The 17,203-nt window shown below is 48.2% G+C and overlaps 1 protein-coding gene across 1 annotated transcript; it reads left to right on the forward strand.

Annotated features, from left to right (window-relative positions):
• Positions 1-719: 719 nt before the first annotated feature.
• LOC128332913 (uncharacterized) lies at positions 720-11,849 on the forward strand. The gene is made up of 9 exons (XM_053267734.1): positions 720-879; positions 8,965-9,143; positions 9,335-9,372; positions 9,656-9,772; positions 9,910-9,989; positions 10,337-10,427; positions 10,565-10,648; positions 11,310-11,414; positions 11,777-11,849. The coding sequence occupies exons 1-8, from the start codon at positions 767-769 to the stop codon at positions 11,361-11,363; spliced, it is 756 nt and encodes a 251-aa protein (XP_053123709.1). The 5' UTR covers positions 720-766; the 3' UTR covers positions 11,364-11,414; positions 11,777-11,849.
• The last annotated feature ends 5,354 nt before the right edge of the window (positions 11,850-17,203 follow it).

The raw sequence follows: 17,203 nt of genomic DNA on the forward strand, positions 1-17,203 counted from the left end.
CGGAAACACCGCGTTGAGCCTACTCCAGCACCACCTCCAACTCCCACAGGGGGCTCCCCGGCAGTATCCAGAGTCACCATCGATGAGGAGGTGCCCCAGGTTGGGACTGGGGCTGACTCTTTGGGGAAGGTGAGAGAGCTAGTGCTTGGGAACCTGGCAGACTTGTGGGTCCGAATGAAAAGGCCTTTGGTGAGCAGTCGCTTCCCTTTGGGAGATGCTAATCTCTCATTATTCATATAGGCTGGCTGACTTGGGCTGTAACCTAGAACTGGTAGCCCGCCTTAATTGCAAGAAAGGAAATCCCCGTTTTTAAATTCCAAATGGGAATCAAACTCCTTAAACCCACCCACCCCCGACTCTTCTTCCCTTCCAGATCTGACAACTGGAGTGGAGAAAATGGAAAGAGCTGAGGTAGGGATCCATTCAGAAAAGGGCCTTCCTCCCTAAAGCCCAGGACATTTCTCTGAGAGGCATTTGCCCCATACGGGATCTGGAAGCACCCACTCTCTGCTCTGATCCCTTTCCCACTTCTGCATTCTCCCTGAGAGGCAGAAGCCGAATATTCCATGGAGGGGGTGGGGTCCCCAGAAAGGACCTGAGAGCAGCCCACCAAGTAAGGGTGCCCGCTAAATTTCCAGGAAGGAACGGAGAGTCCTTCCATCACTAACAGTTCAGTGCTTCTAATATTCAGGTCATCCTCTGCTGGGCTGAATTCTTGACGTCCGTTATTGACGGTATTAAGGATGCCAAGTCCTGTGAAAGTGAGATGCTGTCGTATGAAAAAGACAAGGCTGTGGACGCCGTACTGGAGAGTGAGATGTGGCAGAGAATGGAAGAGGATGACCAAGCGCAGGCTCAGTCAAAACCTGACTGCCAAAAGTGTGTGTTTGAGGCTGGTGCTGTTCCAATGAAGTCCATGGGTACTGACCAACTCTCTTCTGCTCTTTGATCTCTGCCAGGAAATTATGGAGGACTGTCTGTGGCAGGACTCCCAAGTGGGCATGTCTCAAACTCTCAACCCCTCTCACAGGGGTAAAAATGGTTCTTGCAGGCAAAGACCTTGCAGCAAAACTGTGAGGTCTGGAAGCCATGCTTGCCTTCTGCTTGGGGAACCCCAAGGCAAAAAGTGACCCATTAGACCCTCCTCCATTTGTTCAATATGTAGAAGTCCCTCCTTACCTAAATCAATTAACATCAGAATATTACGTCTTTTCTCTTCTCTTCTCTTCTCTTCTCTTCTCTTCTCTTCTCTTCTCTTCTCTTCAGATGGCCTTGTCTTCGAGGACTTCCATGAAAAGGAGGAGTTTGTCTGATCGCCCATTTGCTTCCTTTTCTTTTTAATGCTCCTAAAGCTAGGAGAATAGCTGCCTGGAAGTATTATATGTTTTTAAGAATACATATCATACCATATCATATCATATTACATGATTGATCTTAACAATGACTTTGAAATGGTTCTGTATTGTATTTTGTATTTCCTTCACCCCTCCCCCCTTTTCGATCTGTTATGATTTAATTTTTGTTTTTTTTTATCTTAATAAGTACAGTTTATTGTTCTTATTCTTATTTGCATTCTTATTCTTACTATTAGTGAAACTGCTATATATCTTGAATTTCTGCCCAGACATTTATGAAGCGACATAACAGCTGGGGGAAGCACCGTGCCTTGCAGAGGTGCACCAGGCAGAAATTCATCTGGGGCATCTCTAGGAAGTGGATTGGGGAAGCTGCAATTCTGGAATGTCTGCCTAGACACATCCCTCCCCAGCCCAATGTCCAGCTGAGAGATCAAGGCAAAGTGTGGCTGCATGGAGCCTCTTTGGAAAGCCACCATACGCTCCCAGACTGTACAAAGTCTTGACAGCTTCTATGGTGCGGAATTTAACATGGCCACCTTCGCTTGGAATTTCCGTGCTTTTTAGAGTAGAACTGGAAATGGAAAGCATCTCAACTCTCATCTGAAAGAAGAGGTTTTTGGATGACTGGAGAACATTGAAGCCCTATTGAGTTGCTATATCTAAACCTTTTCTGATCAGATCCGCTTAAAGTTAAAAGACGAGGCCACCTGAAAAGATGACACTGCTTCCAAATGACAGTCAGGAGAGCGCTGAGGACTAATGTAGAGAACGAAGAAGGACCTAGTTTGGGGCCTTCTTATGTGGACCAGCTCAGTCTTTCTCCTATTCCAGCTGGACGACCGCAAACATGATTAATCTCCCCAAAGGGAAGAACTTTCACAGCTCTTCCTTTTTAATGAAACTCTTACCTTCAGCATCATTGATCTCAACTAGAAATTAAAATGTCTTACTCCCTGAAGCATATCACACCATCCATAGATGGCAGAAGTAAGATTAAAGTAGCAATCCTAAACATAGCTGCTTGGAAGTAAATCCCTTTGAAATCAATAGGGCTTACGTTGAGTAAGCATACTTCAGTTCAGGGCTGTAAGATCCGAAACATTCCAATTCACAGACTAGCCCAGTGGAGCAGAACTTCTCAATGATTCTATTGACAGGCTTTTGATCTTGCTTGATTTTGGGCTGTGTTGCGTGGAATCCGATCGAATCATTTGGAAGTCTTGTATATTATTGCATAAGTCTATATACACTGACGTAATGAGGAGGTTTGGAGAGAAGAGGTTGCAGAGGAGCTCTGTACTGACAGCAGTGCTGGATGATAGTCTTGACATAGCATCTTTTATTGTACACACCATTTTCTTTGTGGGATTAATCTGCACATAACTGGGTGAGTCATGATAGCTGCTGTTTCACCAGTGGGCAGGCAGGATCACAGTGTGACTTGCTCAAGACCACCGGTGAGTTCATGCCTGAGCACAGATGTCAGCCGGAGTCCAGATCAAGACTGCTGTCCCACCCCACCCCACCCCCATTACATTTATACCCCACTCTTCCTCGGTGAGGGTAGAGTTCTCCATGTTATCCTTGCAACAGCCTTCTGAGGTAGGCTAGGCGGAGAATAGTGACTGACCCACGGCCACCCAGTGTGTTTCATGGCTGAAAGAGAATCTGAACCCAGGAGAGGTGGCTCAGTCATGCATTATGAGAGGCTGTCTCCACAGGAGCACCAATGGCCATAGGGATGGATTTGGGGCTTGATCCTGCTCTCAGTTTACAATCCTGCTGGAGGCTCAGCACTTGATTAGACAAGAGGACATCTGGAATTTGGTGATGCGAGCACCAAGCCCTCTTTCTTTCATGCCGAGACATTGAACAGCTGGCACCAGACCTTTATGACCAATTCAGGTTTTCTGTTAGGCGACTCCGGAACAGCATTCCTTCCGTGACTCGCACTAGCTTCTCCCTTGTGCTTCTTTTTAGTTTGCGAGCTCTTTGGGGGGACAGGGGGCCACTTTCTTCTCCTTTTTGTATGTAAACCACTTTGAGAACAGTTGCGTTGAAACATGAGATATAAATAAGATAAGTAGTTGTTTGCTTCGGTATTCCATTTCTCAACATCCTTCCTTCACAGAGGGGGAAAGTGCCAGTTGGACTTCCAAGGAGACCCTGACCTGGATGAAGCTGGCTCACTTTTGAACAATATCGTGGCTTGAGTTGCCCTCCGAACAACTTGAGTTGCCCCCCGTAACGTCACGGGCTTGCGACGATCTCTAAACTGCACAGGCGTGCAGTTCATTTGCTTCAAGCCACCATCCCTCCCCCCTCGCTGCCACCCCTCAGCCACCAGTAGAGTCTTTGGTTTGGTTTTTTAATGGAACTTTGGTGGGGTGGGCCCCCCAAAGGAAGTTTTGGGGAGCCTCGCATGGGGGTGGGGGCTCGTGGCTGGGCGGTCCGGATGCCCAAATGACCTTGGTGTGTCCCTAGAAGGATCTGCTCTGCTGCTAACACCAGACATGGATCTCCTGACCAATGACCCGTTTAACCACTGCCACCAAGTAGACTTGTGTGTTCTAGACTGAATCTACCGCAATGGCCTTCCAACCTTCCGTTGCAAAAGCAAACTTCTTTCAAGGTAGTAAAGCCTATAGGCGTGGGGTGGAGTCCACAGAAGCTAGAATTTTCCTTTCGCTATTACAAGAAATCTGACTTTGTGATTAGTTCACTTCAAGGTTGTTTCACACGTTCAGTACAAACCAAAAACAACAACAGTAACTAACAGAGCAAAAGGAACAGACAAAATGTGATCAAAAACGCATCCAAGATAGATACGTAGATCTCTGTCTTAACATGTGGTTATGAAATGTCTTGGTTTGATGTCTGGTCACAACATAGCTATGCATCTTATTGATCTTATTAGCAAAGCGCCAAAAGGAAGCTACCCACACCAGTTACGGAGTAGAGTGCAGAGTTGAGTTGTTGCCATTATGTGAAGAAGACACATGGAGATTGTTGTACAATCTAAACGAAAAAGATGTATTGGTGAAGTACATTTAGAGAGGAAAAACCTAGTCCTATCTATCAGCTACATAATGAATAGGAAGGGAGAGAGAGATGTTTCCATCTACTCTCTCAGAGGAAAGGAAGAGGACTGACTCTTGACTGGGAATAGCTGAGGAGTCGAGGCAGGGGCCATAGAGGAGAGGCAAGCAGGGACAGGTAAGGAGGCCCTCACTAACTACCTCCACGCCCAATACCCCAAGTGGTCATTAGGAGAGCTGGTGCAAAAGGTCGATGCACTGGAACTCCATCTCCAACTCTAAGAGTAGTAGCTTCTTTACAGTAAGTGCAATTTCTGACCTAATTCCAAAGGAGCATGGAAGTCTCTTGTGCAGAGTTCTCTCTCTCTCTCTCTCTCTCTCTCTCTCTCTCTCTCTCTCTCTCTCTCTCTCTCTCTCTCCATCATAGTTTACCCTGTAGCAGAGGCCTGTACAGAGCAAGCCAGGCTGCACATGGGATATCTCAAGCTCTTTGATGTGGCTTGTCATGCACAGAAATCACGCTTGATGTGGAAGAGGGGAGTGGACTTCAATGTTCTAATCAAAGAGCTGCATCTGAGCTGGCACAATACAAGTGCCTGTTGCTATTCTCTTAGAATGAGCCAGCCCTATTGGTATCCCAGGTATATTTTGGTGTACTTAAGCTTTGCCCATATATGGCAAAGCTTTTCTGCAAGCAAATCAGAGTGTGAAAAGTCAGACCAGATATTGGTGGTCACCAGGGAGCTGTTGCTTTAAACGGCCTCCAAGGATCTGATCTCCATCTTGTTGCTAACACTTAGAAGCATTGTGTACATGTGACAATTGAACTGGGATTCTCCATGTCTCCTTCGAATGGGCTTGTGGAGATTTACAGTGTGGTTGCTGCATTGTAATTTCACCTAGTACACATGCGCAAACCCAGTGAAGGTCATTCACTTCAAGGAGGCTGTTGTTGGGCTTTGTGATTATTTAGCAAAGCACCAAGGAAGCTACCAGGCATTGGAGAAGATCCTTTATCTTCTGCTTCTGGTGGAGAAGGAATGCCCCTTCTGGTTGTGGTACAGATTCTTCGGGTTCACGGTCTGGCTCTTGCATCGTGAGACATCTTGCCTCTTTCACCTGGATCTCTGGCACAAGTTCTGGCACATCAGCCCTAGTTGGCCCTTGTCCCTCATCAAAAGACACCACATTGCAGATCCTGACCTCTCCATTTGTAGGATCAAGGGTTCTCTATCCCTTTTGGCCATGCGGATATCTAACCAAGACTCCCAGTTCACAGTTGCGATTGAGTTTGGTTCTCCTGGCCTTTGGGACGTATGCATAAGCTCTCTATCCAAACATTTTGACATGCTTTAGAGAGGGTTTGTGCCCAAGCCATCGTTCAGATGGTGTCTTGTCTATTGCTTTGGCTGGCAATCTGAGTGGCAAGGACTTAGGAACACATGGGAAGCTGCCATCTCCTGAGTCAGACCATAGGTCCATCTAGCTCAGTATTGTCTGCACAGACTGGCAGCGGCTTCTCCAAGGTTGGGAGAAGGTTGGGGTCCACCCTGGTTGCATATGAATGGGAGGCTAGCACTGTAAGAGATTCCCCTTAGGGGATGGAACCGCTCTGGGAAGAGCAGAAGGTTCCAAGTCCCCTCCCTGGCTTCTCCAAGATAGGACTGAGAGAGATTCCTGCCTGCAACCTTGGAGACGTCGCTGCCAGTCTGTGTAGACAATACTGAGCTAGATGGACCAATGGTCTGACTCAGGAGATGGCAGCTTCCTATGGTTCTATGACATCAGAATGTATTAGCTCCAAAGGACACTGTGACTCTGTCTGTGCAGAAAAGCTGGCTCTCACCCCTTGATTCAGTAAGCAACACTGACCCCTTGTGGCAGCTTCTCTGCATGACTCCACTTGAAAGTCCTTCCGAATGCCATTTCCCCCAAGCTCATTTATCACATGGATTTGCCTATGTGCTAGTCTTTTCGGCCATATGGTCGAACAGTTCTTGTCTTTGCATGAGGCTGCAAGCCTGGCCTGTTCAGTTACACAGTCCAGTTGAAAAAGCACATCTTTATGCATATAGGCTATATATATTATGCATCAGGAAATCATCCTTCTTAGCTGATGTAGCAAACGTTGTCCTGCAAAGTTACTTTGCAACTTTGATTGACTCCATCTCCCACAGAGGTCAAGTTACTCACCCATATCAGGGACTAAGAGGGCATCTTGGATCAAAATCTTTTCCATTTCCCCATCCAATTGCTTACTAGACAGTTCAGCAGTTCCTCTCCTGGATGAATAACTATTTTTCCCATCAGCAAACCAAACAGCAACTTTGTCATTTTTGTCTAAATCTATAAAGAGTTGAGGGGAATTCAGGATGTTTGGGGTAGCGCCTGAATCAATAACAAAACGATTCCTCTCATTCTCTCTCTCTCTCTCTGTTTCCCGTTCTTTCAATCCAACCTGCTGTTTGCTTCTCTGTCTGTGAGAAACGGGTATCCTCCTTTCTATTGTGTACACAGACTGTCAGTCATCTCTGGAGCTATGCTGACCAGAAACAGACTTCCCCAAGTCTTCAAAGGTCATCAGGCAATGGCTGTGCTGTTAACCATAATATCAGTTGTCAGCTCTACAGCCCTATGAAAGCAATGTAGCTGCAGCTTATAGCAGCGAGCAATGTTGGTATCCAAGCAGTTGTGGAAAGCTAAACAACACTTGAGATTGACCCTCATGGTTGCCCACTCGCCCTTTTAGGACAGGGAACTCCCTCTACTTGTCAACCTGATGAGCTGGTGAGGACTCAGCCGTTAAGAGTTCAGAAAACTTTTGCTCTCCACCGGAAAGAGACATCCCACTTCTCAGAGAAGTTGAAGGTCACCCCTTCAAACCTGCACATACACTTCACTCAAGCCATTTCCAGACTTCTCTTCCTTGGGTGTGCACCCAAACGGACCAACTCCAGCATCCATGAACTCATTCTTCTACCTGAATATTGGACCCTCCAGGTATGACTGATGCATTGCCTCCAAGCAGGTTTTGAAGTATGACTCCAGAGGCAGCAGGGAGAAGACAAGCGGCTGCCTCTCTGTGGTTGACTGCTGCACTATTACGTCAGTAGCCTCCTCCCTCCTTCACTTCCACTGGGTCTCCTCCTCTCCAAGCATGGGAAGGAGAGCCCTGCTGTTCCCCAAACAAGAGGGTCCAGAGGGAAGCCAGGCAGCTGTTCAGAGCTTCCTTCCACTTGGGGCATCAGCTCTTGGCTTTGAGACTTAGAGGGAGGGAGGGAGAATCCTGCTGCTGCCTCTTCCGCCACCCTCCGCTGAATAATGCCAAAGTCAGCGATGAAGAGGCAGAGTGGAGAAGGCTAAGCAGCCACCGACCTGCTCCACGCTGCCTCCTGGCAGGCAAGTGACAGCATCGCCACACTCTGGAAAGAGCAGAGAGCAGTGGCCAGAGGGCAGAGCCAGCAAAGTGATGTGTGTCCCCTCAGGTGAGAATCAGTGTCAGGATTGCGCTGAAGGAATGAGTCCCCGTGTCGTGCTGAAACAAGAGCACATCCCAGCAACCAAGGTGGCTCTCGGGATGAATGGCAGTGGGCGGAGGTGGAGGGGTCTGCTCTGAGGGGCCTGTGGTGGTTTTGCTTTCAACATGGTGGGGAAGAGAGTCCTCTGATTTCTCAGATCAACAGACATATGAACAGGAAGGGTGAGGTTTGGAAGAACTTCTACTACTACTACTACTACTACTATTGATATACCGCTTTTCGACACAAGTTTCCAAAGCAGTTTAAGTGGAGTAAGAATCAAGGAATAAAGATGGCTCCCTGCCCCCAAAGGCTCACAATCGACCGAGAAACCTAAGTTTGACACCAGCAACCGCCACTGGAGGGTTACTGGGCAGGGGGTGGGTAGGGCCAACTGCTCCCCCGTGCGGCCTCTGTTCAATAAAGAGAATCAGCCCTTTGAAAAGGTGCCTCTTTGCCCGCTTGGCAGGGGATGCCTCCAAGTCCTGAAGCAACCACTAGAGGCAAGACGACCAATGGCCACTGCTGAGGCTCATGACACATCCTCTTTTATGACACCTCCGGGGCTCAGCTGCTCTTTGTGGGTGAGTTAGGCGAGGAGGGAGGAGGCGAGGTGGAGAGGAGTTGGAGAGATAGTGAGGAAAGAGTGTATTAGAGAGTCCGTTTCCGTTTCTGTTTCTGTTGATCCATCTATTTATTCATCTATTTGTTTATTTATCCATTTATTGATTGATCTATTTATCCATTTATTTATCCATTCAGTGTTACAGTTAGTGTTAGTGTTTGTTATTTTGTTGCTTGTTGTTTGTTGTTTGTTTGGGGTGGTTTGGGGAGGGATCTAGGGGGGAGGGAGGGACAGTCAGCTTTTAGTAAGAGGAGGGATAGTTATTCAGGGGGGAAGAGTTAGACAGGGAGGGAAATGGGCGAGAAGATGAGGAAAGGCTTCTTTGCACGGTTAGTAGGAATGCATAACAGCTTTGCCTTGCTCCCTCTGTTCCCGGACAGGTCTGACTAGAGACCCATTCTCACCTTCTCCCTGCTCTCTTCTAGGTTGCGAAGAGTCTGCAGATGCTGCAGAAAGTTCTTTAAGACCTCCCCAAGCAGTGACTCCGAAAAGGGCAAGCCCCCCAGAGGGAGGTTCTGGCCACGAAGCAAGCGGGTTGAGCCGACTCCAGCGCCACCTCCAACTCCCTCAGGGGGCACCCCGACAGTCTCGGGAGTCACCATCGGTGAGGAGGTGCCCCAGGCTCCTGGCGAATGGTTGGGACTGGGGCTGACTCTTTGGGGAGTGTGGGACAGCTGGTGCTTGGGAGCCCGGGAGCCAGCCTGAATGCCAACAAAGGGAATTCACCTTGCTTAATTCCTCATGGGAATTCAAGTCCTGAATCCCCCCTCCCTTCCCATTCTTCTTCCCTTCCAGGTTTGACAACTATCCAGGAGAAAGTGGACAGAGCTGAGGTAGGGAACCATTGAGGAGAGCGCCTTCCTCCACAGAGCTCAGGACATTCCTGTGAGACGCATTTCTTCCATCCGGGATCTGGGAGCACCCACTCTCTGCTCGGATCCTTTTCCCAGTTCTGCACTCTCCCTGAGAAGCAACAGCTGCAGAATATTCCATGGAGCGGGTGGTGTCCCCAGAAAGGACTTGAGAGCAGCCCACCAAGTAAGGGTGCCCGCTCCATTTCCAGGAAGGCACAGAGAGTCCTTCCATCACTAACATTTCAGTGCTTCTAATTTTCAGGTCATCTTCAGCTGGACCCAGTTCCTGTCCGCAGTAATAGAAGACGTCAAAGACATCAGGTCGCAGGGTGGTCAGCTTCTGACCTATGATAAGGATGAGGCTGTGCAAGCCGTACTGGTGAGTGAGATGTGGCATAGAATGGAAGGGAATGCCCAAGCGAGGGCTCAGTCCAAAGTGTGTGTTTGGGGATGGAGCTATAGCAAGGAAGTCCGTGGGTAGTGACCACCTCTCTTCTGCTTTTTGATCTCTGCCAGGAAATTATGGAGGATGTCAAAAAGCATCCGGACCCTGGGTTCCTGCTGCGGTTAAGCCTGGATGCCGTCACGGAACTCACGTATGCTTATAGCCCACGGGGATTAAATAGGAGGGGGTTGTGTCAGGAAAGGGCAGTGGCAAACCAGGCCAGATCTGTAACTGGATCTCCCCTTTCCCAAAAGATGGCCATTAATGTGAAGGTTTTTCTTTTAGAAAGAAATCTTCTTAAGTACTACGGCCTTTTGCGAACCAGGGCCTCCCCAGACGGGGACTGGTCATTTTTGGAAAAAAGAAGGGAAACCATCACAGACCTGTCGTCGTTTTTGACGCTTGCTGGGTTGCCATGTTCCTCTTCTCTAGAGGAGCTTCCATTGGCTGGATCACCAGCCCTCCTCACACTACGAAATCTCATCTGTCTCCCTCCAGCAAAATGAAGCCGCCTATGCCCTTCAATCTCAAGGCAGCAGTCCTCAATGTGGCGGTGTCCGGGCTGAACCAAGTGGACCCAGGGACCCAGGTAAATTCTTCTTGGGTTTTTTTCTCTTGCGAAGAAAACGTGATAGCACTGTCAGTACCAGTGATTTTTCAATGTTGTATTCTCCAGACCGGTTGTGTCTCCTACTCATGACTGATCTTCTCTTTCCCCCCTCGAAGGAGAACATGGCATCCTTTAAGAAGATGCTCAGGGGGCTGCTGGAGGAGGCCCCCTCTGTCTACAGCACCATTGGCATCTTGAAGGTAAGCGCAATGAAAGCCCTATTGGGACGTTAGGTAGTAGATGCGTGCAGGTGTCTGAACGCTGGTACGTGCGTGACTGTAGTTGCATTTCTTTTCAAAGTGAACCTGGGCACGGGCCCCTCACAGGCCTGGTACAGAGAGGGAGTGTCAAGCAGTGCCTCTATTCAACAGCATGTATGAATTGCAGTCCCTGTGTCCAGATCTGCCCCTGTGCACTCTCCACTCGTGGTCCGAGTGTGCAACATAAGGTGTGAATGGGGCTTCTTTCTTTATCCTCTCCCACATCCGAACGTGGTCTGACAGAAAGAGGCAGCAGACCCCATCCACTTGGTGTATTCAAGATACATCTAGGTCACTTCCTTATTAGAAGACAACTGGCTGAGAAGACAGAGAAAACCATCACTCTCATAAGCAACTTTCAGAAATATTGATCAACTTTAGAATTGACTTCTAGAATTCTGAATGACAATTCAGAAATATGTCAACTTTATTGCGGGGGGGGATGTTTATATGGAATTTGATCCTCCTTAGACTCCTTTGGGACACAACCAAGGGATGTTCCTGTAGTGGAACAAATTCCTTCCGGGCTTAGCTCTCAGTAGCATGGCAAGGGATGATTTAGGCCAGTGCGATGACTCTGAGCTGCTGTTTCAACCCACAGGAGCTCCACAGGTATATTGAATCAGAGGAGCCCCGGCTGCAGGCTCTGGGCTGAGAAGCCTACGTCTACGTCCTGCAGCATGTGGCCAGACTGCCCAATGTGGAAGTAAGTACCCTGCTGTGGACATGGCTTGGCTCTGCTTCAGCATCCTCTGGGACCCCTTGTCAGCTTCCAGGTTCAGAAGAAGACCTCCCATTGGTCCCTGGTCACACGGGGGCAGCCTGGCAGCACACTTGCTGGAGAGGGGCTGTTTCCACTGCAGCTCACCGAGGAAGAGGAGGAACAGGACAGAGCTGTCACCCGCCCCCACCCCATGTCTCTTCTGGCTGCCCAGTGCCCAGAAGAGCCACACTCCATCTTTGGGAATCCTCAACTTTGTTCCCAACGGGATCATCTTCAATTCTTCACTGCTTTGGATATGGTGTCACACTGACATGAAAAAAACATGTCCGTCTTTATTTCTACAGCTGACCACACACAAGGCTCTCTTGCGCATTGAAGATGACTTGACTCATCATTTGATTGAAAGCACCATCAAAGGTAATGCCAATTTCCAGGGAAGTGGGGAGGGCAGAACTGTCTCCTTGGAATCCCAGAATGGGCCTGGGCGACAAAGGTCATCATTCGTCCAAGGAGCCCCAGTTTTGCTCTGACCTCTCTGTGGCAGGCCTCCCGAGTGGGCATGTTTCAAACTCCCAACCCCTCTCACATGGGCAAACACGGTTCTTCTTGGGAAAGTCCTTGCAGCTAAAGTGCGAGGTCTGGAAGCCATGCTTGTCTTCCGCTTTGGCAATCCCAGTGCAAAAAGTGACCCATTAGAACTGTGGTCTCTACTCTATGACCCCTGATCTGACTCTTCCGCACTTCCTGTGCTGATGAGTCTCAATCCTTCCTTTCCCAATCAATCAGGGCAGCTGGAAGGAAGGGCACGGCCCGCTCCCCACCCGTTAAATGTGTTGAAAGTTGCTCTTTATGGAAGGAGCGGAGGCAGCAGTGCCCGGGCTGATGCCTTGCCTGCACAAGCTCCAAGCAATGTGCTTGCATGATGGCCACTTTGAAGAACTACTCCGAGAGAGAGAAAATAAGATTCCAGGATCAGAGTTCCAGTATCGATTGATTGATTTTATTGAACGTATTTATGTACCACCCGAAACGTATGTCTCTGGGAGGTTTACAATAAACAGTACACATGAAAGAAAAATAAAACATGAAAATCGTTTATTGTCCTTGCTTGGTGTCAAAATGTGAAAGACACCAATTTTTGTATGATACTGAAAACAAAATCCCGCAATTAATACATCCTTTATTGGCTCTGTTGGGCAAAATGAAGAAAGCATCTCAAAAGGGAAAACCTCTTCTGGCCATGACTTCCTGATGGGGGAAAGAAGGGCTGGATAAGGGCCGCTTCTTGGCCATGCTGGTGATGGACTTCCTGGCCCCTGCTCAGCGGTCGCTGCAGCGGTGCTGGCGAGAGGGAAGACAGGGAATGTGGTGGCACTCACGGCAGGAATCAGCTGGACCTGCTCGGCTGCTGGACAGTGGAGCGCCACAGGATAGATCCAGCCCACGGACCCTGAGTTGGACATCCCTGTTCGAGGTTGTTGTGTCTTATAGACAGGTCAGTAGAGTTGAATGACGTCTTCCCTTTCATCTGTGGGCCAGATCCCATTGGGCTGTACATTGGGTAGTGAGGTCTTGCAGTCTCATGCCTTCACAGATATCTTCCATGGTTGGCTTCGATGTACTGGAGGGCTTCACACGGTACACGTACCCTGAGTTGTATGAACTCGGTCCAACAGAGTGTGGATTTGGAAAACAGGGACCTATGTAACATAAAGGGGAGGAGGGTTAACACAATGCAGTTTTTAAAAAAGCCTTGCCATGAACTGGAGCACAACTTCTTATGATGCTGTTATTTGGAAGAACTGCATGCAGACAGCACTGTGTGTGCTGTCAGCCTCAATTCTGTGTGTGCACCGACAGCCTAAATTCTGCCACAGGCAAGGTTGAGTTCTGCGATGGGATAACTGGTGCAAATTAAACCACTTCCCATTATTTCTCTCACTTTGAACAAAACTATTGTGCTTCTGTTGACTATAGGGATGGAAAGGGAAGGGTACACAGCCATGAAGTTGTGGCCTCTGGACACTGGAAATCAACAACAACAACAAATATTTCTATACCACTTTCAACAAATGTTTCCAAAGAGGTTTACATAGAGAAATCATATATAAATGAGATGGATCCCTGTCCCCAAAGGGCTGACAATCTAAAAAGAAACCTAAGAGTCACTGGAGGTGCTGTGCTGGGGGTGGATAGGGCCAGTTACTCTCCCCCTGCTAAATGAAGAGAATCACCATGTTAAAAAGGTGCCTCTTTGCCCCGTTAGCAGGGTCCTTCAGCATTCAAGGTCCAGGGGTCCTTCAACAGTATCAACATCCTCTTAAGAACCATTTGCGTACCTTTCTAAAATCACAGTGCCTAGACATTGGCTTTTTGTTTCAAAGAGGGACAGAAAGCTGAGACTCAAGAAGCTGAATTCTGTAAGCGGATTCTGAAGACATTTTGGCACTTAAAAAATGCTGAAAATGGTCCCAATAACTACACAGCTCTGAACAAGATTCTTCTGCCATCCATCCTCTTGCAGTCAAAGCTCCACATGATTGACCCTTCCAAGAGAATTAACACCTCTTTGGGAATATCCTTTTTTGTATGTATGAGGGCAAGTTGGGTTCCAGCATTTTTCAAAAATGGTAGGGCATGCTATTCAGTTTAGCCCTCCCTTTCTTGGCTCTAGGTGCTGAAAGAGCTTCAGGTACTCCGAGGGAGACAGAGGCCTGGGATCTCCAATTGGATCTGAAGGTGTGGAACCCCATGCGATGTCCAGAGCTGTTTCAGCATCTTCCTCTGAGGCGGATTCTTCAGTTCAGGAATTTGGTGGTAGAGGGTCAAGGTCCGGCTGCTTAGGTGGTTGAGTTCTTTGGTCTCTTGACTGAGACCAAGACCGGCAGTGCTGAGGAGAATGTGATCGGGACCGAGCGTCTGGATGGTCCAATCTCCCCGGATATTGGTTTCGATGTGGAGCCCAAAGCAAGGGTGAAGATAGCGTCCTCTATCACCAATGCCAGATCTGTCGTCGAAGAAGTTAGTGGAACGATCAGGCATGATCAGATGGAGAGTAGTCTCAGTGTCGAGGTTCTCAGTAGCAATATGCCAAATCCTATGGGATAGTGTTTTGGAGAGTACAGATGGTGAGGGGATTCCCTGTGGCCCGGAGAGCGTTGGTATCACGTAGGGTCTCTTCTAGATCATTGGTATCGTGCAGGAGACTCTTTTCAGTCCGGAGGTGGCTGGTCTTGAGAAGACCAGCTAGTGTTGATGGTATCATGCTCCATATGTGCTTTGTCGATGTCACCTTCAGGATCGGAGGGTGATCTTGGTGTGACTTCTCTGGGGTCTCCCTTGTTGGGAGTGGAGCGGTCTCTCGAGTCTATGTTGGGATGGTAATGATCCCTGTCTTGGCCTGGAAGTCACTGTGCAGACTTAAGGTTTGTAGATACCCAAGTCAGCTTTTTTGGAATCAGAGCTGATGACCGAGACTTTTTTGTGGACTTTAGGCAGTAGAGATATCAGGGTGGGAGTGACGAGCTTCACGGGCCACACTCTATTGGCAGCACAGTGTAGTGTGTGCATTGGCTGAGGAATCTTTTCATTCGTAGTTGGTGAAAAATGCTGAGAATAGAAAGAAGTAGAGAAAGACTTGATTTAGTTAGGATGCACATTCCAAAGTCCTGGGGAACCCTAGAAAAGGCTGGGTTTGGGTCAGCACCAGCTGAACCAGTGGCAACTGCAACCAAACCTCCCCAGATGATCTGAATAGGCAGCAGCAGGGTTCATGAAGAAGGTAGCATTTCCTTTAATATCTTGGGCCCAAGCCCCAGAGACCAGCCTGGCTGCTGTATTCTACATACATTCGGCATACTACAGACAAAAACTGCCCAAAGTACAGTGCATGGCACTAGTGCAGAATGTCACTAGCATATGCGCCACTGTTTCCAGCTGGTCTATCTCCAGGAATGGACGTAGCTGGCGTATCAGCCTAAGCTGATAGAAAGCCCTCCTGGCCACTGCCTCAAGCTGAGAGACCAGGAAGAGGCTTGGGTCCAGAAGTACTCCCAGACTACATACGGGCTCTTTCTGGGAGAGTGCAACTCCATCCAAAACAGGCAGATCTAAGCCACTTCCTATGTCCCAACTTCCCAACATGCGTACCTTTGTCTTCCTTGGATTGAGCCTCAGTTTGTTCTCCCTCATCCGGCTCATCACGGACTCCAGGTAAGTCTTTCGGGAAGTTAGGCCATTACCTAATGAAGTTGAGATGGAGAAAGAGGTTTGGGTGTCAGTATATGGATAACACCCTGCTCCAAATCCCAGACGATTTCCCCGCACCGTTCCATGTAGATATTAAAAAGCATTGGAGATAGAATGGAGCCCTGTGCAACCCCATACAATAGCTCTCCTTTGGAAGAGCAACAATCTCCAAGCAACAGCATCTGGGACCAATATGAGAAGTAGGAGTGGAGCCACCGCAAAGTGGTGCCTCTCACTCCCTACCCCTCTCCCTACCCCTTCAGGAGCTCCAGGAGGTGCCATGATCCACTGATATCAAAAGGATCGGCTGAGACATCCACAAGGATCCACAGGCTCACACTCCCCCTGTCAATTCCCAATTGGAGATCACCCAACAGGCCAACCAAGTCCTTCTCAACCCCATAGCCCACCCGGAAGCCATTTTGAAATGGGCCCAGATCATCTCCTTCTTCCAAGACTCCTGGAGCTGAGATGGCACTACCCTCTCAATCCCCTTGCCCTACCATGGGAGGTTGGAGACAGGCCTAGAATGGGATCCAATGCAGGTTTCTTCAACAGTGGTCTAATCATGGCCTTCCTGAGGCAAGGAGGCATCCTGCCCTTCCTCAGAGAAGCATTAATGATGCTTCCAAGACCTAATCCCATCACCTCCTTGCTAGATGGTATAAGCCATGTTGGGCAAGGATCAAGAAAACAGGTAGTCAAGTGAAGTCTCCCAAGCAGCTTGTTCACATCCTCCGTGCTCACAAATGGAAAATGATCCAATTTCACTGTGCAAGAGGAGCTGCCGGACACCTCCACAGTAGGCTCTGCACTACCTGTAGAGTCTGTTCCATTGGATGAAGAGAGTTTTTATCTGCAAACATCTCTTTAAAATGTCAAAGTGGGTAACTGATGGATCCAAATACTCATTCAAGGGAGGAGGGTCATGTACTAACCCTTTCACAACCCGAGACAACTCTGCTGAACGTGAGCTTGCAGAAGCAATGCGGGCAGAAAAGAACTGCTTCTTTGTGGCACGCATGTGATTGATGGATGGAGTGCTGTCAAGTCGGTGTCAACTCTTAGCGACCACATCATTTTGATAATGGAAAGGCAAAATGTTCATAATAAAAACGATTTTGCCATCCCATGAATTCTTTGCTTTGCATCAATATTGGGTTTCTGTATCATGTACCTTTTTCACATTAGAAGTAATATAGCTTCTCCTGCTAACTTGGCAAAGAGGTACCTTTAACTTGGTGATTCTCTTTATTTAGCGGGGGAGAGTAACTGGCCCTATCCACCCCCAGCACAGTATCTCCAGTGACAGTTGCTGGTGTCTGTCTTATGTTTCTTCTTAGATTGCGAGCCCTTTGGGGACAGGGATCCTTCTTATTGATTTATTATTTCTCTGTTTAAACCTCCCTGAGCCATTTTTGGAAGGGCGGTATAGAAATAGAATAAATTATAAAAAATAAATACTTCCAAATTGGATCTATCCGGTTTCTAATGTCAGAAAATGAAATTAGAGCCAAAGAACA

The sequence above is a fragment of the Hemicordylus capensis genome, chromosome 7, assembly GCF_027244095.1.
Source record: "Hemicordylus capensis ecotype Gifberg chromosome 7, rHemCap1.1.pri, whole genome shotgun sequence".
NCBI lineage: Eukaryota > Metazoa > Chordata > Lepidosauria > Squamata > Cordylidae > Hemicordylus > Hemicordylus capensis.